This window comes from Budorcas taxicolor, chromosome 22 (assembly GCF_023091745.1).
Source record: "Budorcas taxicolor isolate Tak-1 chromosome 22, Takin1.1, whole genome shotgun sequence".
Lineage (NCBI taxonomy): Eukaryota > Metazoa > Chordata > Mammalia > Artiodactyla > Bovidae > Budorcas > Budorcas taxicolor.
The window spans coordinates 56,608,322-56,634,903 of NC_068931.1; the positions used below are offsets into that span (position 1 = coordinate 56,608,322).

At 39.0% G+C, this 26,582-nt stretch overlaps 1 protein-coding gene across 4 annotated transcripts in view; it reads left to right on the forward strand.

Annotated features, from left to right (window-relative positions):
- Positions 1-26,582, forward strand: part of WDR7 (WD repeat domain 7) — a 352,665-nt gene that overhangs the window by 134,168 nt on the left and 191,915 nt on the right. For all 4 annotated transcript variants that reach the window (XM_052660291.1, XM_052660292.1, XM_052660293.1 and 1 more), the window contains one exon: positions 16,359-16,472. In XM_052660291.1, the coding sequence (XP_052516251.1) occupies positions 16,359-16,472 (114 nt within the window). The remainder of the gene's footprint in view (positions 1-16,358; positions 16,473-26,582) is intronic.

Consider the following 26,582-nt stretch of genomic DNA (forward strand, 5'->3'; position numbering starts at 1 on the left):
ATGTGTTCAATAAAAATAAATACATGTAGTAAGTTCTACACTTTGATTTCCTTGGGGCTAAAAGTACAGGACCTTATTTTTTGTCCCCAAATGACCCAGCACCAAGCTCTTAGCAAGCACTTAGCTGAGGAATAGACCTTTTATAATGCCGATTTGTCGCTTGAATTATCCCAGTATTGACCATAGAGAACTCTTTTAAGTTGATCCCAGTGTAATTTTGATATGATCCCACTGGTTTATATAAGCACCATCTTATTTTCTGTCATAGAATTGCTCCTCACTCATCTTTTTTTCCCTACCCCAGTCTTAGAATTGGTCATTTCCCCTGGCAGCCTGGCTGCCTTTAATGGAGGTATTAGTAACTAAGATCTGGGTACCAGTTCTCTCTGACTGGGATTTCACTGCTTCTCGGTCCTCATTTTGGACAAAACTAGGAAGTACGTGTGTGCATACTCGCTCTTGCACACCCACATATCTATGATTATTGTTTCTGTATCTGCCTGTTTCTCTATATATTATTAAAATAGAGACGGGTTGATAATGACATATCCTTTTTAATCCACTACCACAGGATTCAGCCTAGTCTTCCTCTTTGCATATTCGTAATTTCTCTGAGTGTGAGAAATCTGATTCTTATTATCTGTGATAGATTTACTTGTTTTTTCCAACCCTAGTAGACATGAAAAAGTAGTTTAAAAATTGCTAACCCATCCCTCTGTGAAAAAACCAGTTTACCAACAAGGATACAGTATGTGTGTACAGTTCTTTCTGTCTTTAGCTTTACAGTAAGCAGGGTTGTGGCCTGTTTTGCAAAGTTGCTTAGTGTCAACTCCTTTTTTTTCTTTACACCCTTCTGTGTTGTTATGCCTACACTTACAGTGTAATTATATTCATTTGTCGCAGTCTGCAGTTTGTTTTGGGTCCCCTGACATTCTTGTAAATTTGTAATTATCATTTTTTAAATTTACAAGCAACAGAGTTTACTGTTTGGGTATATAGGTTTTTGAGTTTTAACCAATGAATAGGTTCAGATGTCTACCATCACAGTGCCATAAAAATATTTCAACCACCTTGAAAATTTCTTTTTCAGTTCCTTGGCAATCAGTCCCACCTCCACCAGTTCTTGGCAACCACCAGTTTTTTCTATCCTTGCAGTTTTGCCTTTACCAAAATTCAGTGTAAGTAGGAATTATACAACATGTAGCATTTTGGGTTTGATGTCTTTCACTCAGCAAATATATTTAAAGTTCACCCAAACTACTGCATGACTCAATATTTCATTTGTTTCTATTGCTAAATAGTGTTCCATTATATGGCTATACCAGAGTTCTTTTATCCTCTTACCTGTTTATGGACATATGGGTTGTTTCCAGGTTTGGGTGATTATGAATAAGCTGCATAACTATTCATGTTTAGGATTTTGTATAGACATAAGATTTCAGTTTACTTGGGTAAATATCTAGGATTGAAATTTCTAGATCATTTGATAAGTGTGAGTGTCATATAAAAGAAAACCCTGCCAAACTATTTTTCAAAGTAACTGCAGGATTTTGCATTCTTGCTAGCAGTAAATTGTATTACTATTTACTGTTGCTCGGTATCATTGCCAGCACACTATAGTTCAGTTCAGTTCAGTTCAGTCGCTCAGTTGTGTCCGAGTCTTTGCGACCCCATGAATTGCAGCACACCAGGCCTCCCTGGGAGAAGGCAATGGCAACCCACTCCAGTGTTCTTGCCTGGAGAATCCCAGGGACGGGAGAGCCTGGTGGGCTGCCGTCTACGGGGTCGCACAGAGTCAGATGCGACTGAAGCGACTTAGCAGCAGGCCTCCCTGTCCATCACCAACTCCCAGAGTTCATCCAAACTCATGTCCATCGAGTCAGTGATGCCATGCAGCCATCTCATCCTCTGTCGTCCCCTTCTCCTTCTGCCCCCAATCCCTCCCAGCATCAGGGTCTTTTCCAATGAGTCCCCTCTTTGCATGAGGTGGTCAAAGTATTGGAGTTTCAGCTTTAGCATCAGTCCTTCCAAAGAACACCCAGGACTGATCTCCTTCAGAATGGACGGGTTGGATCTCCTTGCAGTCCAAGGGACTCTCAAGAATCTTCTGCAACACCACAGTTCCTTTTTTAAAAAGAAATTAATTTTTTTTTTCATTTTAGGCATTCTAAAACATATGTAGTGATATCTCATTGTGACTTTAATTTGCACTTCCCTCATGACTGGTGAGTGGGTTTCCCTGGTGACTCAGATGGTAAAGGATCCACCTACGATGCAGGAGACCTGGGTTCGATCCCTGGATTGGGAAGTTCCCTTGGAGCAGGAATGGCTGCCCACTCCAGTATTCTTGCCTGGAGAATTCCATGGACAGAGGAGCCTGGTGGACTACAGTCTATAGAGTCCCAAAGACACGGACATGGCTGAGCAACTAAGCGAGTCGTGTCAATGACTATCGACATTGAACATGTTTTCACATGATTGCTCGCAATCCATAAATCCTCTTTGGTGAAATGCATGTTTGAGTCTTTTGCCCATTTATTTTTTTCTTTTAGGTTGATTGTTTTCTTATTGTTGGGTCTTAAGAGTTCCTTATATATACACACATCCTTTAGCAGATGTGTAATCTTTTCAAATATTTTTCTCCAATCTTTAAACTTGTATTTCATTTTCTGAACATCATTTACAGAAGTTTTGCATTTTGATAAAGCCCAATTATCAGTTATATATTTAATGGCTCATGTTTTTAGTCCTCTAGATACTCATTGGCAAACCCAAGGTCTTGCAGATATTTTCTTTGAGAAGTTTTACAGTTTCCCATTTGTATGATGACTTGGTCTTTCCATTTGTTTGTTTGTAAGTAGCATTCTTGCTTGCTTCATTCTTTTTAACATATAGCATATCTTCCACCTCATTAACTTACCATCCATACTTATATACCTCATGAGTTTTGCTTCTAGTCTCACAAACTCATTTATTTATTGTCTATACTTAACATTTCTCATGGCTTTCATCCATCCAAATGTTTTTGAGTTATCTATAGAAGAACCTAACATTCTCAAATAATGAAGTCAGAGCACATCATAGTATTTATCTAAGTTAATTACTGTGGGAAATTATTAGAATATCACAAATGCCTTTTGTGTGATCTTATATTACTGCCAATTGAATATGTCATCTACTAGAATAATATTAAAACAAGTTCAGTTCAGTTCAGTCGCTCAGTCATGTTCGACTCTTTGCGACCCCATGAATCGTAGCACGCCAGGCCTCCCTGTCCATCACCAACTCCCGGAGTTCACTCAGACTCACGTCCATCAAGTCCGTGATGCCATCCAGCCATCTCATCCTGGGTCGTCCTCGTCTCCTTCTGCCCCCAATCCCTCCCAGCATCAGAGTCTTTTCCAATGAGTCAACTCTTCACATGAGGTGGCCAAAGTACTGGAGCTTCAGCTTTAGCATCATTCCTCCAAAGAAATCCCAGGGTAGATCTCCTTCAGAATGGACTGGTTGGATCTCCTTGCAGTCCAGGGGACTCTCAAGAGTCTTCTCCAACACCACAGTTCAAATGCATCAATTCTTCAGTGCTCAGCCTTCTTCACAGTCCAACTCTCACATCCATACATGACCACAGGAAAAACCATAGCCTTGACTAGACGGACCTTAGTTGGCAAAGTAATGTCTCTGCTTTTGAATATACTATCTAGGTTGGTCATAACTTTTCTTCCAAGGAGTAAGCGTCTTTTAATTTCATGGCTGCAGTCACCATCTGCAGTGATTTTGGAGCCCAAAAAATAAAGTCTGACACTGTTTCTACTGTTTCCCCATCTATTTCCCATGAAGTGATGGGACCAGATGCCATGATCTTCGTTTTCTGAATGTTGAGCTTTAAGCCAACTTTTTCACTCTCCTCTTTCACTTTCATCAAGAGGCTTTTGAGTTCTTCTTCACTTTCTGCCATAAGGGTGGTGTCATCTGCATATCTGAGGTTCTTGATATCTCTCCCGGCAGTCTTGATTCCAGCTTGTGTTTCTTCCAGTCCAGCGTTTCTCATGATGTACTCTGCATACAAGTTAAATAAGCAGGGTGACAATATACAGCCTTGACGTACTCCTTTTCCTATTTGGAACCAGTCTGTTGTTCCATGTCCAGTTCTAAATGTTGCTTCCTGACCTGCATACAGATTTCTCAAGAGGCAGGTCAGGTGGTCTGGTATTCCCATCTCTTTCAGAGTTTTCCACAGTTTATTGTGATCCACACAGGCAAAGGCTTTGGCATAGTCAATAAAGCAGAAATAGATGTTTTTCTGGAACTCTCTTGTTTTTTCCATGATCCAGCGGATGTTGGCAACTTGATCTCTGGTTCCTCTGCCTTTTCTAAAACCAGCTTGAACATCAGGGAGTTCACGGTTCACGTATTGCTGAAGTCTGGCTTGGAGAATTTTGAGCATTTGTTTACTAGCATGTGAGATGAGTGCAATTGTGCGGTAGTTTGAGCATTCTTTGGTATTGCCTTTCTTTGGGATTGGAATGAAAACTGCCCTTTTCCAGTCCTGTGGCCACTGCTGAGTTTTCCCAATTTGCTGGCATATTGAGTGTAGCACTTTCACAGCATCATCTTTCAGGATTTGAAACAGCTCAACTGGAATCCCATCCCCTCCACTAGCTTTGTTCATAGTGATGCTTTCTAAGGCCCACTTGACTTCACATTCCAAGATGTCTGGCTCTAAATTAGTGATCACATCATCATGATTATCTGGGTCGTGAAGATCTTTTTTGTACAGTTCTTCCCTGTATTCTTGCCACATCTTCTTAATATCTTCTGCTTCTGTGAGGTCCATACCATTTCTGTCCTTTATCTAGCCCATCTTTGCATGAAATGTTCCCTTGGTATCTCTAATTTTCTTGAAGAGATCTCTAGTCTTTCCCATTCTGTTGTTTTCCTCTATTTCTCTGCATTGATCGCTGAAGAAGGCTTTCTTATCTCTTCTTGCTATTCTTTGGAACTCTGCATTCAGATGCTTGTATCTTTCCTTTTCTCCTTTGCTTTTCACCTCTATTCTTTTCACAGCTATTTGTAAGGCCTCCCCAGACAGCCATTTTGCTTTTTTGCATTTCTTTTCCACGGGGATGGTCTTGATCCCTGTCTCCTGTGCAGTGTCACGAACCTCATTCCATAGTTCATCAGGCACTCTATCTATCAGATCTAGACCCTTAAATCTATTTCTCACTTCCAGTGTATAATCATAAAGGATTTGATTTAGGTCATACCTGAATGGTCTAGCGGTTTTCCCTACTTTCTTCAATTTGAGTCTGAATTTGGCAATAAGGAGTTCATGATCTGAGCCACAGTCAGCTCCCGGTCTTGTTTTTGTTGACTATATAGAGCTTCTTCATCTTTGGCTGCAAAGAATATAATCAGTCTGATTTCTGTGTTGACCGTCTGGTGATGTCGATGTGTAGAGTCTTCTGTTGTGTTGTTGGAAGAGGGTGTTTGCTATGACCAGTGCATTTTCTTGGAAAAACTCTATTAGTCTTTGCTCTGCTTCATTCCGCATCCCAAGGCCAAATTTGCTTGTTACTCCAGGTGTTTCTTAACTTCCTACTTTTGCATTCCAGTCCCCTATAATGAAAAGGACATCTTTTGGGGGTGTTACCTCTAAAAGATCTTGTAGGTCTTGATAAATCTGTTCAACTTCGGTTTCTTCAGTGTTACTGGTTGGGGCATAGACTTGGATAACTGTGATACTGAATGGTTTGCCTTGGAGACAAACAGAGATCATTCTGTCATTTTTGAGATTGCATCCAAGTACTGCATTTTGAACTCTTTTGTTGACCATGATGGCTACTCCATTTCTTCTGAGGGATTCCTGCCCGCAGTAGTAGATGTAATGGTCATCTGAGTTAAATCCACCCATTCCAGTCCATTTTAGTTCACTGATTCCTAGAATGTCGACGTTCACCCTTACCATCTCTTGTTTGACCACTTCCAATTTGCCTTGATTCATGGACCTGACATTCCAGGTTCCTATGCAATATTGTTCTTTACAGCATCTTGCTTCTATCACCAGTCACATCCACAACTGGGTATTGTTTTTGCTTTGGCTTCATCCCTTTATTCTTTCTGGAGTTATTTCTCCACTGATCTCCAGTAGCATATTGGGCACCTAATGACCTGGGGAGTTCCTTTTTTGGTATCCTATCATTTTGCCTTTTCATACTCTTCATGGGGTTCTCAAGGCAAGAATACTGAAGTGGCTTGCCATTCCCTTCTCCAGTGGACCACATTGTGTCAGACCTCTCCATCATGACCTGCCCATCTTGGGTTGCCCTGCAGACATGGCTTGGTTTCATTGAGTTAGACAAGGCTGTGGTCCTAGTGTGATAAGATTGACTAGTTTTCTGTGAGTATGGTTTCAGTGTGTCTGCCCTCTGATGCCCTCTTGCAACACTTACCATCTTACTTGGGTTTCTCTTACCTTGGCGTGGGGTATCTCTTCATGGCTGTTCCAGCAAAGCACAGCCGGTGCTCTTTACCTTGGACGAGGGGTATCTCCTTACCGCCGCTGTTCCTGACCTTCATCGTGGGATAGCTCCTCTAGGCCCTCCTGTGCTGCGCAGCCACCACTCCTCGGGGTTGGAGCCCCATGTATTTCAAATCAGTTATTCATTGTGTGTTAAAAGAGATTAAGAAGTCAAAAGCTTTCCTATGTGTGTGTGTTTGTGTGTGTATGATTGGCAGTAATAGAACTAATCATGAGATAAATTGGTTCTTTGAAACGTAAATATTTATTCTGTTTCTGGCTTCAAGTGGCTTCTGTATATAAACAGATGTCCTAAGATGTCTGCAAACATTGTTCTAAAAAGAGGAAGGCAATGCTTAATAAATGTTTTTGAAAAGACAGATAAATGAATTCATCAAATAGAAAAAAAGTTGAGTGTTGGATACGAAGGTAGTAAAGTACTTCTAGAGAAGGAAATAGTTTAATAAAGTAAGCCAAAATTAGTAATAGTAAAAGCAATTGTAATGATGATAATGCTGCACTTTACTGAGCACGTGTCATGTCTCAGGTGCTGTGCTAAGGCTATACCACTCACATCCAACACTGAATTGAGTAGGTAATGTACCCCTCTCTCATGTCTTGTTTTCACTGAGTTGCATACCAGGATACACAGCAGCTTGGCTGGATTGCCAGAAGCTGTCGCTTTTCACTGGTTGCCATTTTGGAACTGCCGGCAAGTGTAGCTCAAACTCTCTGCCGTCATAATTGTCTTCAGACAGCTCCTTCTGGTCCCTCACAAACTGATCATCTACGCTGATGATGAGAAAGAGAAGTTGAAGGGTTACCCTTCCTACCCTAAAACCTCACGTCTTAAAGTTCTTGCTGACTGTCCTTGCATGCCCGCCAACCCCGGCAGTCTTGTGATTGTAGTTACCGCCTGTGGACCTGTTCTCTCCAAGTGCCATGCTGGAGCCTTAAAGAATAAAAACATGCTCCTCTCCTGTTCTGTGTTTCCTGTTAGCCCCCTGCTTCTCATCGTCTTTAGGACTCTGACCAGAACTGTTCTTTTAACCTCTTTTTTGCCTCCCCATTTGGAGAAGGAAATGGCAACCCACTCCAGTGTTCCTGCCCGGAAAATCCCCATGGACAGAGGAGCCTGGCAGACTATAGTCCGCGGGGTTGCAGAGTCAGACACAACTGAGCGATTATCACTCAGTAACTTGCCTCTCGACACACCTGTTCTTCTGCTGCCCACTTCTGTAGATACATAAGGGTCGTTTAGCATATTGTCCTGTTTACCTGGAATATTTTTTTCCACTTTTTGTCACTCCATGTAAATTCTCACGCATGCTCTAAGATGCAGCTCATCTATTTCCTTTCCGTGAGGCGCTATTTGACTTGACTCTCTTCTTCACCCCATCCCAAGCAGACTGTAATGGACTTTTTTCTTTCAGAAAGTGCTCACTGTATTTTCACTTGCAAATTTGTATTTTCCACACAGCTCTAAGTTTCTCTGAAGTCCTTGTGTCTTCTCCTTTTCATTTGTAGCCCCTTTACCTAGCATAGCGTGCTGCAGTCCACGGGATTGCAAAGAGTCAGACACGACTTAGCGACTGGACAGGACCACCGCCACCTAGCATAGCCATCATTCCAGAGCAGGCCAAAGACTCCCCCTGCTCGTCCTTCCCTGTGTCCAGTCCTCCTCCCGCCATAAAAACAGCTCTTGATTTTCTCCCCGTTTATACACTCTTTGTTTTTAAAATTAGAGATCAGTGCTTTTCAGACATGTGGGGCAAAGTGGTATCCTTTCTTCGAAGGAAAACTTGAACACACCCTCGCAGATAAAAGGTAAAGTCTGGGAGCTAGAAGGCCTCCGTTTTCCTCCTGGCAGTTCTAGGGAACTTGTAGGGCTCCAAGAAGTAAGGTTTGCTACCTTACAAAGGTTTGCCCTGGCCTTATTGCTGTATCTGTTTTTGAGTCCTTCCAAATCATTCTTCGCCTTGTTCCAGGAGAAAGCATTCTCTTCATTCACGCGTTCGTTTGTTTTGGCGATGCGGGGTTTGCGTTGCTGTGCGGGCTTTGCCCTCTTGGTGGCAAGCAGGAGCTGATTGCTAGTTGCAGCGGCTTCTCTTGTTGAGCACAGGCCCCAGGGCAGGTGGGCTCAGTAGTGGCGGCTCTCGGGCTCTAGAGCAGGCTCAGGAGTCGTGGCGCACAGGCTTAGTTGTCGCGCGGCACGTGGGAGCTTTCCGGATCAGGGATCGAACCCGTGTCTCCTGCGCTGGTAGGTGCATTCTTTACCGTCGAGCCACCAGAGGAGCCCTGGGAGAGAGCTTTCTAAACCACAAATTAAATTACGTGTCGGGCTTGTGTCTCGTTCGTGAGGCTCCATGGCCTTACCTCACACCTGAGCTCCTGGGAAGCGTAGGGTGTATCTTTCACCTTTGTGTCACTGGCATCTGGTGCAGCTAGTTCCTGGCAGGGGTTTGCTATGCAGCAGCCTGGGTGCTCTGTGACCGTCGAAGTTGATGGGAGAACTTGGCGTGGTTGCCCGTCTTCTTCACCCTTGTGGCTCTGCTTTTTGCCCAGCCGGGCAGTACCAGCCTCTTCCTTCCTTCCTCCGGTCTCAGTCGGCCTGTGTCTCCACTGCCTGTGTCCCAGCGATCTTCAGCTTCACCAGACTTCATCAGGTTGCCTCTCTTTAATCTCTAAAGCAGTTTGTTATGATTATAAAGAACAGCATGCTTAGCATACTGTATTTAGTGCACCTTTTTTGTTAGCACTTGCTGGTATAACTTCTGCCTGCATAATCCTAGCAACAGCAACAGCAAAAAAACAGCAAAAGTCACAAATGGTTTCAAAGGTACTTTCTGATCCAGGAAGATATATTTTGCCCAGTTCTGAGGTATATAATTTGGGTTATAGGTTGTTATTTTAAGTTTATGTTTGAGTACAGTTTTGCCTTTGTTTCTCAACATGTTATAGGCTAAAAAATAAATGTTCATTTTATGTGTCCTCTGAAACCAAAATTGGTGTTGAGTCAGCTCGTAGCCTGCAAATCAAACAGAAATCTTTGAAAAAGTGCATGCAATGAATTAAAAGTATTTGGTGTAATTTTTACCATGGATCATTTTTAGGTTTTTGTTGCTAAAGAGGAATAATAAAGCTTTATCCACTTAGGTTAATGTTCTGGTGATATAGTGTCCTTCCTAATTGTGTTTTCTATTCCTTGGGTATATTTCGATAAATGTCTCTGCTGCTTTCACAATTGTTTATAATCACATTTCATGTGAGAACAGTTTTCTAAAAGGAAAAAATGTATTTCATTTCATTGAAAACAACTATCAAAACCTATGTGACCAGATGATTATTACATCCTTATTCAGGCTTGAAGCCAGTTTTGTTTTTTTTTTTAACTGTACTTTTCTTTTCTCTAATTGCTTTGTGGCCTTTAATAAACTAACTTGTTTTGAAAAAATGATCTCTCTTTAGCATTAGGGGTAAATATCTCTACCATTTCTTATAGGAAGGCTTTCGTCTGAGACTTCTGTACTGCTATATTTTATATTTTTGGTGTTATTGGGGAAGGAAAAGTGGACACTGTGTCTTTAATGGAAAGCGAAAGGTTATCTTTCTCTGGCCTTTGTGTGTGTGTGCTGATGTGGGTGTAGGCAGCCAGACAGGCAGTGTGTGCGGAGAGACCAGGGAACCGGCTACGGATCGATAGACGTGGTGTGGAGTGAATTAATGCGAGGCCGGCCGTCTGTCTGTCATAAGGATCGTGGGGAATGCGGAGCCATGCGGTCACTCACTGCAGAGATCTGCTTCCAATAAATTCAAGCCTGCTGCCTGAAAATAAACTCGAGATACACACCTCCTCCCTTCCACACTGTGAAATTTTACTTTATTCAGAGTAAAGCTACGTATTAGATTCTTGCCTTGAGTACTTTAATTGGAGCACTGGGAAACCGCAGTTGGGAAAGGCTGATGAAAGAGAAAAAATACCTGCTGTTCTTTTAGATCCATTTTTCAGTCTCAGTGGAAATCTGTATTACAGTGGGAAAGAGAAATACACTGTTTGTTAATATTTGTAAATATTGTGGTATATAGTTTTCTTTCTGAGTCCAAGAATATTGTGTCTCACTTTCATCTAATCTTCAATAGAAAAATAATATTATAATGAACTTAAATGGTTTTATATTGCAACATTGGTTATAGCGCTGTGCTTTAAATTTTGTTCTATTAAAATTTAGTATTTAATCTTTGTTCATTTAATCACATGACACTGAAGTCTTCAGAGTTTACCTCGTTAGTCGTTACTCGGATATTAGGCAATAGAAAAAAAATGTTTATAAAGGTACTTTATAAGCTTTTGAAAGATAAATTTTATAATACTGTCCCTGATTTTGCTGGTGGGTAGAGGCAAGTGCAGTTTCATTTCGTTCATTTTGAAAACTGGATTTCCACATTTACACTGAAAATGTTTTTCTGAAGCGGTTACAAATATTGCATACAAACGAGAAAGTTGTCTGCGTGCATCTCTCACAATGAGCAGTGGTCTGAGTGTTCTTGTCCGGATGGTATGGCGATCTCACGTAGTCTTCCTTGCTCTCTGCTTTTTATTTTTGCTGGTGCCACAGCCTAGCCTCATGCTTTCCTCTGCTGTGTCCAAACTTATACCACTTTTCTGCTCCATTCCATGTTTTTCCTTATTTTCCTCCTGATTCACAGGGTAGAACCCATTTATAGATACCTATTTCCAGCATAATGTACATTCATTTTTTTAATTTTGTGAATCTGGATTTGGTTTTTTAAATGCCTCACATTTTCCCATTAATGTTTTCTCTTTTTTTAATTGTATCTCTTTATTATATCTTTTTCACCAAAGCACACTTACTATTATTTTATGGTATATTTAAATAACCTAATTTGTGTCATGGGATTGAAGGTATTGAGTTCTATTCTCAATGTATTTATTGAATCTTTATGAGATGTTCTTTCCTGCCAAATATTTTGAAGAGATTCAGAAAGTGAATGTCTTAGATTTTCTGGCATAGTTTGACAAATAAGATCACCTACATCAAGTACATAAAAAAATGGCAAAGTACCGCCGTATAATTAATTGACAGTACTTATAATGTTGCATAATATAAATATGCAAGAAGCTGAAGCTTCGATGTAGGTATCCTAGTATTTCTCAGGAATATTTTCATCATCTTACTGATAGTAGATAGTGATGAAATGACTTTTATGTTTCAAAAAGTTTAGCTTTTTAATACCAGGAAGAAAGGAATACATTTTTTTTCTTCTGGTCTTTGTGTTCCATTGAAAATAGCATTGTATTCTGATATAACCTCAATTCTCTTTAGTGACAGTGATGTAGTACCTTCTATTGTATTTTTTTTTATAGTTAGGTTTGTTGAGGTAAAATTTATGTATGGTAAAATTCACTCTTTCTAGTGTACAGTTCTGTGAATTTTAGGCAAATGTGGGTAGTCATATTTCTACTATCACAATTAAGATATTCATTATTTTCCTTATTCTGAATATTTGCTTAGACCATTTTATAGTCGGTCCTCCTACCGTACCCCTTGCCTCTGGCAATCACTGATTTGATTTCTGCCCTATAATTTTGCCTTATGAAGAATGTCTCCTATTATCATAAGATAGTCATGTAAAAAAGTGTCACTAAATACTATGGCGACTATAAATACCTAGGTTTTGGGAATTTTTTAAATTGTTATTATCCCCTCCTTTCTTTTTTTGTAGGCAATGATTACCATGCTTAAAAAGGTTCAGTAATAGGTTTTACTCATCTTTTATCATAACTCTATGGTCCAAAAGTTCAAAAGGAGAAACTTCTATCATTTCCTTAAAACAAACTTATTAAAATTAGTTTTAAATCATCTCTGCTGTTTGTATTTGAGAATTTATTTTAGCAATTTGGTCTTTGCATTATCAGTATCTCTTATTATATCTTCCAACAAAAGTTTGGACTCTCAGGTATTTTGTTATCATCCCATTACCCCCATTTGACTGCAGTTTAGATATTTAGCTGATCCTTAAAAAAAATGTAATATATAGAATTTTGAATTATCCAAATCAATCTTTTTTTTTTAATTGATTGGTAACAAAATAACCCAGAAAATTTGACTGTAAGAAATAATAGGATGAGTTACAAGCATGGTCAAAATGAGGAATATAGTTTAATTTTCTAAATTAAAAATGGAATATTAGCCTTCCTGACACAAGAAAAACGTTCATGGTGGAGTCTGTTTTCTTATTGCATAAATGTTCTGTATGGTTCTTTTCTCCCTGTTTTCTTCATGGCAGAGACCATACCAAAAGAGTACACAGAAAGGGGTGTGGGTTTCTTCATTGATCTGGAATAGTAGAAAAGCACATTTTTAAAAAACTTCTTTGAGATATAATTCACATCCCATCGACTTCGCACTTACAACTGTGCCATCCAATGTGTTTTTTTTTTTTAACCACATTCACAGAATTGTGTAACCGTCACTGTAATCAATTTCAGAACATCTTCATCACACGAAAAGAAACCAAAGACTCCTGAGTTTAACTACTCATTCGCCCCCATCCTCCCAGCCCTTTGTAGTTGTTGTTTAGCTGCTCAGTCACGTCTAACTCTTTGCCGCCCCATGGACTGTAGCCCGCCAGGCTCCTCTGCCCATGGGATTTCTCAGGCAGGAATACTGGAGTGGGTTGCCATTTCCTTCTCTAGGGCATCTTCCCAACCCAGGAATCTAACCTGGGAGCAAGGCTTACATCCCTTGCATTGGCAGGGGGATTCTTGACCGCTGAGCTACCAGGGAAGTTCTCTCCCAGTCCTAAGCAAGCACACGTGTCCGTTTCGCCTCCCTAGAGTTGCTTTCTCTAGTTGTGGTGAGCAGGGGCTGTTCTCTCGTTGTGGGGCACAGGCTTCCCTGCACTGGCTTCTCTTGCTGTGGAGCCCAGGTTCTAGCTGCAGGGGCTTTGGTAGTTTAGTGCGTGGGCTTAGTTGCTCTTGAGCATGTGGGATCTTCCCAGACCAGGGATCGAACCCGTGTCCCCCACATAAGGCAGATTCTTAACCACTGGACCACTAGGGAAATTCCAGACGTTTTTAATTTTAATCAGGTTCGTTTTGCCAGTTTTCCTTTTATGGGCTGTGCTTTTGGTGTCAGGTCTGGCCTCAGGTATCAAGGGTTTTCTCTTTTTTTTTTCCCTAAAATCTTTGTGGTCATATGTTCTATATATAAGTCCATGATTCACTGTGAGTTAATTCTTATAAAAGGTGTGAGCGTTAGGTCAGGGTTCATATTTTTGTCTCCGGTTATCCAGTTATAGCAGTCCATTTATAGAAGAGACTGTCTTTCCTCCACTGATTTGCTTTTGCGCCTCTGTCGAATATCACTGGGTGTATCTGTGATTGTCTTCTGGTTTTCTATTCTGGTCCATGAACCTAAAACCATGTAGTTTTAACAACTTGGTAAGTCTTGAAATGGGCAGATTTTTTTCCTACCTTGTTTTTTTCCCAATTTTTAAAAACTATTCTAGTTCCTTTGTCTTTCTAAATAATTTTAGAAGAATTTTGTCTATATATACCAATAAATCAGGCTGGGATTTTGATAGAAGTTAACAGTAAACCTATATATGGAGAATTTCACATCTTTACTATATAGACTCTTTCAGCTTATGAACATGGTATGTCTCTCCATTCATTTATTTAGGCCTCTTTGATGTTTCATCAGTGTTTTGTAGATATCAGCATGTAATTCCTGTATATGTTTTTTTCAATTGGCATCCAAGTATTTCAGTATTTTTGAGCCATTATTAATAGAATTTTTTTAAAAATTAGGTGTCCATGTGTTCATTGCTAGTGTATAGAAATATGATCTTTAAAATATTTTTTGTATTCTTTTTTAAAAAATTGTATTTCTTTATTGCCTGGACCTCGCATTGCGGTAGCTTCTCTTGTTGTGGAGCACGGACTCTGTGGCGTGCCAGCTTCAGTGGTTGTGGTGCGTAGGCTTAGGTGCTCCGTGGCAGGTGGGATCCTCCCAGATCAGGGATCAAATCTCTGTTTCCTGAACTGGCGGGTGGATTCTTTACTACTGAGCCACCAGGGAAGCCCTTTTTCTTGTATTCTGCAGCCTTGCTGTACTCACTTTGTTTGTTTTGTGGATTCCTTTAAATTTCCACGTAGACGGTTGTTTTTATCTTGAATGGGGTCACTTCATTCCAAACTATACATGTTTTATTTTCTTACTATATTGCACTGTCTAGAATTTCTAATGCTGTGTCAAATAAGAGCAACAATGTGGACATCTTTGCTTCATTCTTGATCATAGGAGGAAAGCATTCAGTCTTTCACCATTAAATATGTTAGATTTTTAATAGGTGCTCTTTATTAAGTTGCACAAGTTCCCCCTCTTCCTCTATTTCCGTTTTTCTGAGAGTTTTTAAAATCATGATGTCGAATTTTGTCAAATTATTGACATGATCATATGATTGTTTCTTCTTTAGTCTGTTAAAATTTTGGATAGCATTGACTTTTTGAATATAGAGCCAGGCTTGCTTCCCAACTGAATAAATCTCACTTTGTCACGGTATATAATTCTTTTTATGTGTTGTTGAATTCTACTTGCTTACATTTTGTTGAGGATTTTCGTATCTAGATTCATGAGAATTACTGATCTATAGTTTTATTTTCATTTATATGTTGACCCTTGAACAACCTTAGTTTGATCTGAGTGGATCCACTTACACGTGGTTCTTTTTCACTAGTAAGTACTACAGTATTACGTGAGCCAGCCAGCGTCGTTGGTTGAATATCCACAGATAAGGAGGAACCACAGATACATGGAGGACTTCGCAGTGGTTGTACTCAATATCATGTGATTCTGTGAACACGTATCCCTCTTTTGTTGTCATAGCAATCACTACTTCCAGATAGTGGGGGAAATCTGTGTTTTATCTAGAATGGGAAGATAGGTGAGTTAGGAAAAGACATTTGTAGGAAGTTCTCTCAAGTTCTCAGGTGTTTCAGAGAATGGAAGTTAAGGGTGCCCTCATCTAGTTCACCTGTCAGCTTTCAGTTAGTTGCTTTCAGTTCAGTAATTGTCAGACCTTCTATCTAATTCTTGCATGCGTGCTAAGTTGCTTCAGTCGTGTCCAGCTCTGTGCGACCGCATGGACCGTAGCCTGCCAGACTCCCCTGTCCATGGAATCCTCCAGGCAAGAATACTGGAGTGGGTTGCCATTTCCTCCTCTTGGGGATCTTCCCAATACAGGGGTTGAACCTGCATATTTTTTGTATCCTGCATCGACAGGCAGGTTCTTTACCATTAGTGCCACCTGTTATACCCTTGGAGCAATACATTTAAGGTCTCTTTCAAAGACCTGGAACCCAAATCCCTCTTCTGTCATCATCACTCTTCCCATCCCTCAAATTACAAGCAAACTGATATTAAAGAGAAGCAAACTTTTAGAATAGTCCTTCACTTTCTAGGTTTTCTCACTTTTTTTTTAGGCATAAGCGTGTCTAAATTTACTAAAATAACTAGTAAACATGTTGAAAGGAAGCAAGTGAAACTATACAACTTGAGTTTTTTGTTCCCAGATCTTGGTTAAAAGTAATATGGTTTGCATCCATGTATGTATGTACATAGAAAGCAGTAGAGAGCACACGTGAATGTTTGGTTCGTTACTTTCTGTCTCTTCCTAATTTGGATGAATATATGGTATTTTTTTTTTTAACATACTGCATTTTCATCCAGTAAGTAAATTAAACTACTTTAAGAGTTTTGGTCCACTTCTCTTTTAGTTTTTACAAACTAGCTTTTCTTCTCCTTTGTTTCAGCGGGGGTCTCAGCAGAAGCCATGCAGACGATCACCACTGCTCCTGATGCCTCCGGGCCAGAAGCCAAAGTTCAAGAGGAGGAGCACGACCTTGTGGATGATGACATCACGACTGGTAAGAAGAGACATCTTTAATGTCACCTGGATGAACTTTATCTGATATCGGAAAATGCTTATAGGTCATTTATAGCAGGACTAAATACATGGATGGAAACTTGCATTGATGGAATGCTTAGTTTTTTGAGACCCTTTAGTGCCCTTTCTGGTCTTGAAGTAGAAAGAAGCAGAACTGTTTATTTGGTCCAGGTTTGCTCATTGTTGCCTTAACAATGAGCCCGCTAGCTGTGTGTCCGATTTTCCGGCGACCTTCTAAATCAGAGGCTAGGAGCATTACTGAAGTCTCGGAACATGTAGAGGACGCCTCTTGTGTTATGACAGGTTTTGCAGCTACAGTAGTCTTGTTGTTCAGTCACCAAGTCACCTCCGACTCTTTGAGACCCCGTGGACTGCAGCACGCCCTAGGATAGACTGAAAATATTGAAGTTGTAATAGTGATACATGCAACATAGGCCACCTGAGGAAACTTACAGATGCTCTTTCTACCTGTACGGTAGAAATGAATGCTTTTTTAAAAGTTACTTCCATTGTTTGGGTGTTGAGCATTCTTCTCTCTATTATTTATCACATAATCACACGTGTGGTAAAATTTAGGAAAGCCACACACTGCGTTATGTTCAACCTCTTTTAATAGACTTTGAGCAGAGTCGATCACTGAATATGCAAATGCATTCAGCTCAATTTCTTTCAGTGCACAGAGGATAAAAACAACCTAGTATACTATTTATAGTGAAGTTGCTCAGTCATGTCCAACTCTTTGCGACCCCATGGACTGTAGCCTACCAGGTTCCTCCATCCATGGGATTTTCCAAGCAAGAATACTGGAGTGGGTTGCCATTTCCTTCTCCAGGAGATCTTCCCAACCCAGGGATTGAACCCGGGTCTCCCACGTTGTAGGCAGACGCTTTACCAGCTGAGCCATCAGGGAAGCCCAGTATACTATTTGTATTGGTATTAAGAATGATAAGCTCTTGTTTTTGGTGTGGATGGTTAAAAAATAAAATCTGACCAAATAAATCTATAACTATTGTGAAGCGAGATATATTAACTTAATAGTAATCAATAATTTGAAAAGAAGTAGGCTCACAAAGTGTCAGTAAAATTTTCAACAGTCATTAAAGGAAGAGGGGGTTAAAAAAAAAAAAAACTAAAGGGAAGTTGGCTTTTTTCCCCTCCCTTTTTCCCCTTAAAGCTGTGTGTGGCAGGTTCTTTACTGTTATCACCTGAGGGAGCCTACTGTTCTCTCCTGAAAATGATCAAAGCCTGTATTTAAAAACCTATGGACTGTGCCACTGCTGTTGTTGACTTTATCATGGAACATCTGGTTTTCAGCAAAAAATATGATGGTGGTGGTGGTGGCTCTTGCTTTTTAATGTATGGGTTCATTGATTTAAAAAATATCATCCATCTTAAATATATATGTAAATTATTTCTCAAACTTCCAGCTTTGCTAAAAGTCATTTATACTGTAAGTTATAGGGTTTGTTTCAGTAGCTACTAGAAGATAATCATTTGCAAATTTTTTATTTTTTTATTTCTTTTTTTTTAAACTTTGTATTATGTCTTGAAGTATAGCCAGTTAACAATATTGTGATAGTTTCAGGTCAACAGCGAAGGTACTCAGCCTTTCCTCTATATGTATCCATTCTCTCCTCCCATCTAGGCAATTTGTAGGTTTTTAAAAATGAGTTCTTGCTCTATTCAGTTTTTACTGCTTTTAAAAAAATAATATATAGATATGTTTTATTACCTCAAATTTTAAAGGTTTTCTTGCCTGCAAAAAGTCATGGTTTAAATAATAGAAGTTACCTTTGCAATAGTAGAATATCTCACTTTCCATTCCAGAAGAAAAGCTGAATTTTTGAGCACTCAAGTAACTATTATTAAATCAGTACATTGAAATTATGAACTATGCTCTGCCGAAGTCACGAGTCAGAGTTAGGGCACGTGACTCTGTGTTTATTTTACTGTAAAAAAAAAAAAAATCAGGAAGCTTAAAAATGAAAATCTAGTTTGGAGAGTCAATTAATGCTGCATAAACTATATTTGAATCTGTAAGAAGTTCAGTTAAGTGCATGCGATGCATGGATTTATCAGCTGACTTACTCACTTCCTGCCACGAGTACTCGAGGCAAGGACGCTCAGGAGCCGAGGAATTTAAATAGCTGGGAAAGACTTCCTTAACATGTTGTCAGAGCAACCAGCGCCCTGCAGTCTGTGGATCGTTCACGTTACCTTTAGATTGTGTGACTTGATTAAGATGTGGTATAGATTTTTGTGAGGGTTTAGAAGAAAACCATATTTCTTGTTATTGACTAGAATCCTATATAAATTGCATTATGAAAAATACGGTAGGTGCATTTGAGAGAAACCTGTTTCAAGCAGAATAATCTTATTTTAGGCCGACCAGCATTGTAGAGCGCGGGAGATACTGCAAAAGGGAAAACTGGCCAGTTCAGCTATTCACCCTGAAAACCCTGATTTTCCCCTGATTATTTAAAAGGAATTGCTCTCGTAATATCACCTCATAAAATAAAATAGAAATTATATCATGACAGATATTTGCCTATATTTTGAATGAAATCTTATTTGACTGCTGTAGCTAGGCTAATACGCGTGGCTGTATTAATTTTATTTTTGTGGTAATCTGAGGCTGAATTCTCCAATTAACTGAATTCAACAGCTGACCAAGATAACAATTCAAATATGCAGTATAATTTAGTGCTTTTGCTGTAGGCAGAATTTCAAAGCTGAAATTTTTCTTCTGGGTGAGAGCGAATGAAGTATGAATATTGTCTTGCGACCCTTGATCTGAGCTTGGCAGTCTTTGTTAGTGTTTGCTGTATAAAAGTAAAGAAGCATGGATAAAGCTGTGTAAGTGTTGGCTATGATCAATTGGAACTAATTAAATTTATTTGAAATGAAGAGTCTTAACTGGAAGAGAACAGCTGGAAAAACTGTGAAGAAAAAATTGAGCCTTGATTGAGACAATTTAAACCTTCACCCTGTCATTTCAAAAATATGCTGCCGCGTCTTTCTAAATCTCTCTTTTTAAAGCTAATATCTATTGATCGGCTCTACAAAGTAATGCCAGTAGTGCCGTGGTCAACACACGCCCTCAGTTTTACTTAGCATTCCAGTCTAAGGTTTATCAGGCTCTTTCCTTTAACCAAATGTCTTAAATGCATATCATAGCCATATTAGATTAATAATATCTAATATTAACAATATTAGATTAATATTGTTTTATTTAGAAAAAATATTAAAACCTATTTCTCATTTTAAAAAAATATTATGAAGTATGAATGGGGAATATACTCCCTGCCCCCACCAAAGGAATTCTTTCAGGTTTTGCAGTACTCTGTATATTTAAAATCTGTTTTAACAATAATAGTAGTATTTTCTTGAAAGTACAAAGAATGGCATTAAGATTGTTTCTGGATTATTTATAATTTTAGAGTCACACACATATTCTACACCTGTGCACTTGCTTTTGTATGTATACTTTTATTTTTGATATTCTAGTTTAAATGTTCATATATATATGAATTTATATATATATCAATATTTGTAAATAGTATGTTCTTATTTTCACTGTAATATTAATAGCCAATAATTATATTAATGGAGTACATCTCATTAAAAACTGATATATATATGTTTTTAGACAAATCATAATCTATTTTTTTTAAGGTAGACCTTTTAGGTGAGTTTTTTGGTTATTTTTATGTGGTTTTCATTGAGGTAAAGGATAGCATTCTGAGTGAGAATGAAGAGATATATCCCCTAAATGTTGTATTTTAAAACATCCTCCCTTATATCAGTTTTAAAAGAATTTTGGACGGGTTTTATCCACAGACCTGCAGGGATCCCTTTAAGAAATTGACTCTATTCTCCTGGGGGTCATACTGCAGCATCCTACCCTTTGTTCAATACCACAAGGACACAAACTGACCACATAACGGCAGTAAAGGGTCAGGAGCCACTGACATTGTCAGGAAGAGACCACTTCCTGTTAGCAGCACAGGGGACAGACTGAGCCGCTCACAGCAGGCGCAGAGCCGCTGCAGAGCCTCGGATGGGCGAGCTGACTCCATCTGTTGTACTTTCTTGTAAGATTCAATTTATATAAAAAAGATGAGAAATGCTATGGAATAAAGAAAAAATAGAGAAAGGTAAGAGAACTTGAAAGTAGTATCAAGTTGTTAACTTCGTACCAACTTCTTTATTCTTGATTCTAACAGCATTTCTTTGAAGTGTATTCTGGTTATTTGTCCAGATAGATGAGGAAATGTGCACAGGGGAGTTCATGTTCAAGGGACCAAGAATATGTCCTGCCTCATTCCAGAGCCCACGTGTGAACTTGAACACCACCCCAACCTGCCTCACAGTCTCAGACTCACTGAACTTTGGCATCGCTTCTTTTGAAATGGGAGATGATGTCACAGCCCACCTTTCCTACTTAGGTAGGATTGCAAGCCTGAGCCCGACGTTTGCCAGCTGTCCTGTCTTACTGCCTAGAAGGCAAACTTGTTATTCTAGAGTTAGAGCAAGAGATTATCTCCCATGAGGGAAAAAAATCAGCATGTATTCTTTAAATGTTCTTTTACAATTTGTTCCTTAAGTTATTTACAGCTAGTATGATGTTAAGACGAAATATAATTAGTGCTCATAATGGAAATAGTTATTATGTACTTGTAAAATGAAATTTTTGTGGTTCTGTCTAGCTTTTTGAAGTCACCAACATAAAACTGACACCTTAACATAGATTCACAGAGCAAAGTCAACATTTCTAGTATATTAAGATAGAGCTGAAAAGCACACCTTGTCTGAGACTAAATATTGATTTGTTAATTTTACCATTTACTGAGGCCCTGTTCATAAAATGTTTATACATTTGTTTTGACTGAAAGATAGGAAATTCATCTTGTTAAATTCCCAAAGGGCAAAATTTAGGGCATTATATATTCAGAAATCAGAAATACTTTCTTAGCAGAGAGATAGAAGCCATATAATTAGTAAACTAGAATAAGACTTTCTGCATTTTACCCTTTCCCTTTCTCATTCTTTAATTTATAACTGATAGTCTCAGAACAATGTGATTTTTAAATCATTTGTTCTAAACTGTTATCACTACTCTTCTGATTGACTTCAAAATGTTGGCTACTACAAAATATGAGTTTACTATTATGAATATTTTGGATAATTATACATCATGAGTGCTGTGGTTTATTTACCGTGTAGTTCCCTTTTTTAAGAAAAAGAAGTGTGGATTCTGTAGTTTTCTGAAAGATGTCATTTCAACTGATTTACCTTTGTATACTTTTTAAAAAAACTGGGACGTGAAAATGCAAAGGAAAATACTTTTTGCTGCTTAGTGTTTATAACTCAGTTTTAGTACACATTGATAGGATGTTCAGTTCACTTCAGTCGCTCAGTTGTGTCCGACTCTTTGCAACCCCATGAACTGCAGCACGCCAGGCCTCCCTGTCCATCACCACTCCTGGAGTCCACCCAAACCCATATCCATCAAGTCAGTGATGCCATCCAACCATCTCATCCTCTGTTGTGCCCTTCTCCTCCCACCCTCAATCTTTCCCAGCATCAGGGTCTTTTCAGATGAGTCAGCTCTTCACATGAGGTGGCCAAAGTACTAGAGTTTCAGCTTCAGCATCAGTCCTTCCAATGAACACCCAGGACTGATCTCCTTTAGGATGGACTGGTTGGATCTCCTTCCAGTCCAAGGGACTCTCAAGAGTCTTCTCCAACACCACAGTTCAAAAGCATCAATTCTTCTGCGCTCAGCTTTCTTTATAGTCCAACTCTCACATCCATAATGACCACTGGAAAAACCATAGCCTTGACTAGACGGACCTTTGTTGGCAAAGTAATGTCTCTGCTTTTAATATGCTGTCTAGTTCGGTCATAACTTTCCTTCCAAGGAGTAAGTGTCTTTTAATTTCATTGCTGCAATCACCATCTACAGTGATATTGGAGCCCAGAAAAATAAAGTCTTTCACTGTTTCCACTGTTTCCCCATCTATTTGTCATGAAGTGATGGGACTGGATGCCATGATCTTAGTTTTCTGAATATTGAGCTTTAAGCCAACTTTTTCACTCTCCTCTTTCACTTTAATCAAGAGGCTTTTGAGTTCTTCTTCACTTTCTGCCATAAGGGTGGTGCCATCTGCATATCTGATTACAATCAAATCACAATCTTGATTCCAGCTTGTGCTTCTTCCTGCCCAGCGTTTCTCATGATGCACTCCGCATATAAGTTAAATAAGCAGTGTGACAGTATACAGCCTTGACATATTCCTTTTCCTATTTGGAACCAGTCTGTTGTCCATGTCCAGTTCTAACTGTTGCTTTCTGACCTGCATACAGATTTCTCAAGAGACAGGTCAGGTGTTCTGGTATTCCCATCTCTTTCAGAATTTTCCACAGTTTATTGTGATCCACACAGTCAAAGGCTTTGGCATAGTCAATAAAGCAGAAATAGATGTTTTTCTGGAACTCTCTTGCTTTTTCCATGATCCAGTGGATGTTGGCAATTTGATCTCTGGTTCCTCTGCCTTTTCTAAAACCAGCTTGAACATCTGGAAGTTCACGGTTCACGTATTGCTGAAGCCTGGCTTGGAGAATTTTAAGCATTACTTTACTAGCGTGAGCTGCTGCTGCTACTGCTGCTAAGTCACTTCAGTCGTGTCCGACTCTGTGAGCCCACCAGCATGTGAGATGAGTGCAATTGTGCGGTAGTTTGAGCATTCTTTGGCATTGCCTTTCTTTGAGATTGGAATGAAAACGGACCTTTTCCAGTCCTGTGGCCACTGCTGAGTTTTCCAAATTTGCTGGCATATTGAGTGCAGCACGTTCACAGCATCATGTTTCAGAATTTGAAATAACTCAACTGGGATTCCATCACCTGTAGATTATTTCTAAATATGGCATTTGAGAGTTGACAGGAATATTAAAATATAGTCATGGCTTTTCTTCCTTCATTTTCTCTTTTCATATTTTCCGCTCTGGGTGATTGACTTTCCCTTTTCTTTGGTTTTAGCTGCTGCTTGTTTGTTAAAGACTATTGAATCTGTATCTCCAACCTAAGCTTGTTCTCTGAGTGTCAGATGAATGTGTCCCCTTGCCTGAATGTCCCACAGATCCCTAGATACTGAGTGCAAAATGAGCTCATATGTATTTCTAAAATTCATCCCCTGTTTGTATTGAGGTCTCATAAAAGACGTCACTGAGGGTGCCTTTAGCCACCTAACACCCCAAACCAGAAATCACTTAATAATCCCTGCTCTCCCACTTTGCAACATTGTCCACTGGTAGTTGCTACTATTTCTTGTAAAATACACCTCCTATACACCTCCAGTGATTTCCCCCTTGTCCATTTCCACAAAGAGTACCCCTGTCTAGACTTTAGATTCTGTGCTTTTCAGCAGTGGTCGCGTTGCCTCTTGAGCCGTACTGCCTCTCTGTGCTTCTGCCCTTACCTGGGAGTTGTGCCACATCATTACTAAGCTCAGCTCCGTCCCTGGAAACCAAAAAGCTTATGGTTTTTCTGGAACTAGAGGTACCAGGGTAGCCGTTATCCAAGAGACCACTCTGGGGCTTGGGGCCCCACCACTGGAGAAGCAGGGTGGCCTGTATGGGGGTGGGGGAGATGGGGACATGGGAAGGTGCTCACGGGAAAGAGAGAAATACAGGGTTTTTCCAGAGTTTTCCATGTTTAACACGTGCTGCTGAAGAGCCAGAGGGTAGAATCCTGGTGTGATGGTATGCATAGTGTATTTTTTGCCTTTCTGCTAGGGGTCTGCAGTCAGTCATTTAGCTCAATGAAAACTTGCTTTTTATTGTTCATTGAAAATTGCAAGTTAACCTATGCTGATTTATTCTGTTTAAGCTTATGTTTAAAAGGTTGAGCTGAGGTGACTTGCCTCCAAAAAAGCCCAGAAGGAGATAAGCCAGAGCACAGATGAAAAAAAGTGGCTTAGAAATACCTTTATAATCTTCAGCTTTGCTTTAAAGCAATTTTTGAACATTTATAGATAGAGAATCTGCATAGTATCAATGCATTTTGACCAAGAAAGTGTTTGTGTATTTGAATGAATTAAATATCCTGAAGAATCAGAAGGGCTATAATACACATTACTTCAATTAGCTGTTACACTGGCTCCGAATCTTTTATAATGATATTTTCTAATAATAGCACTTTTTTTTTTTTAATGTATATGTAATTGACTGTTATAATGCTCCAGCAAGGGGTTGGTCAGACAAACAATAATTGATATCATCTTAGCAAAGTGTTTGAAAACAACATTTAAAAATCAGGAGCTTTAATAACTATCACAACAGCTCACTAGTATTTAATAAGAACCTAATAAGTATCAGTCTATGCTCTGGGCTCTTCTTAATCCTTACAACTCAACTGTAATTATCCTTATTATCACCTCTGTTTTACAAAGGAGGAAAATGAGGCACAGGACGATTAAGTAACTTTTCGCATAAGGCCCACAGACGGGAAACGGCAGTCAAGTTCGAATCTAGGCCGTCTGCCTCTAGAGCTTGTGTGTGTGTGTGTTTTCATTTATTTATTTTTAACTGGAGGATAATTGCTTTACGAAGTTTTGTTGGTTTCTGCCGCACATCACTTGAATGCGCTGTAGCTATGCACGTGTGTCTCCTCCCTCTGGAGCCGCCTCTCCTGCCTGCTGTGTCCACGTCTGTTCTCGGCTCTCAGTCTGTACTTCTGGCCTGCACATAGGTTCCCCGGTGCTGTTTTTGTAGATTCCGTATATAGATGCATTAGGAGCTTGTGCTTTTAAATGGAATGGATTTTCAAAACCAGATACTTAAATAATCATATAAGAAAAAGGAAAAATATATTCATAGTGGCATATCATTTTCTCTCTGTGTGACATAGAAATGTCTTTTTAATGTTTAATATAGTACAAGGAAATATTCAAACTGTGACAAAAAGACATGCTGTTTTCTTAAAAATAAACTTGGATAATTAGTATAAGAGAATAGTTTTACATATTTTGTAGCTAAAATTGGGATTATTTTATGTTCATGTAAAGCCATATACATAGTTACACCAACATACATATACAATATGAGATCATAAAGGCTTAAAGTTTGGTTTTTAGATTTAATAGTATATGTGTTTTGTTTTGTTTTATAAACTTAGACTCAATAGGAACAAAGAAGAAATATTTAATTGGATAAGAATATAGGAGCTGTTAAAAGAAAAACCTTTCATGTGAGTGAGTAACCTTCAGGATGAACTTAAAGTTTGGCCTTTTGTGAGCTGTGTAGTAATACCTCACGGCTAAGAATAGATTGCATTAGATTGTGGCACACTATTATATATCTGTATATTACATGAATTGCCCTTATAATTGATATCAAACCCATATGACCAAAAGTTGTAATTCACAAAAGTAATGACAACAGTGTCTCATATTTCACAGAGTTTATGTCATACCTGTGAATGATTACTTTTACTGTGCAAACCATGTTAAAGGGGAAAAACAGGCTTTAAAACAGATGTGGAATTTGAAGAGTTCTTCTTCGTGATAGTTTCTAGTCACTTTTAATATACAAAAAGATAGGTTGACTAGTATCCTTAAATTCCCCCATGACTTTTTAGATTAAAATTAATTGTCAAGCATAAATACTTTTATTCTTAATTTGGAATCTTAAATCGCATAAGTTTATGTTTACTATATGAAATGAAGACAGTCAAGAATTTGAATATCTGAATGTATTTTCTCTCCATGATGTAATATACTAGAAAGGGAAGTTCTTCCCTCACAGTTAGGGCAAAATCAAGTGAGAATGTTTGCCCGTTCTTTTTGGATTATGGTATATCTTAATAATGTGTGAATTAAATGAAATCAACATGATTTAAAAGGATTCAGAAAAACTCAATTAGCTGTTCTCTCTTTGCTTGTTTTCACCAAAGTTTTTGTTTTTTTTTAATGTGGATCATTTTTAAAATCTTTATTGAGCTTGTTACAATATGACTCCTTTTTTGTGTTTTAATGTTTTGGTCTTTTGGCCATGACGCATGTGGGATCTTAGCTTCCCAACCAGGAAT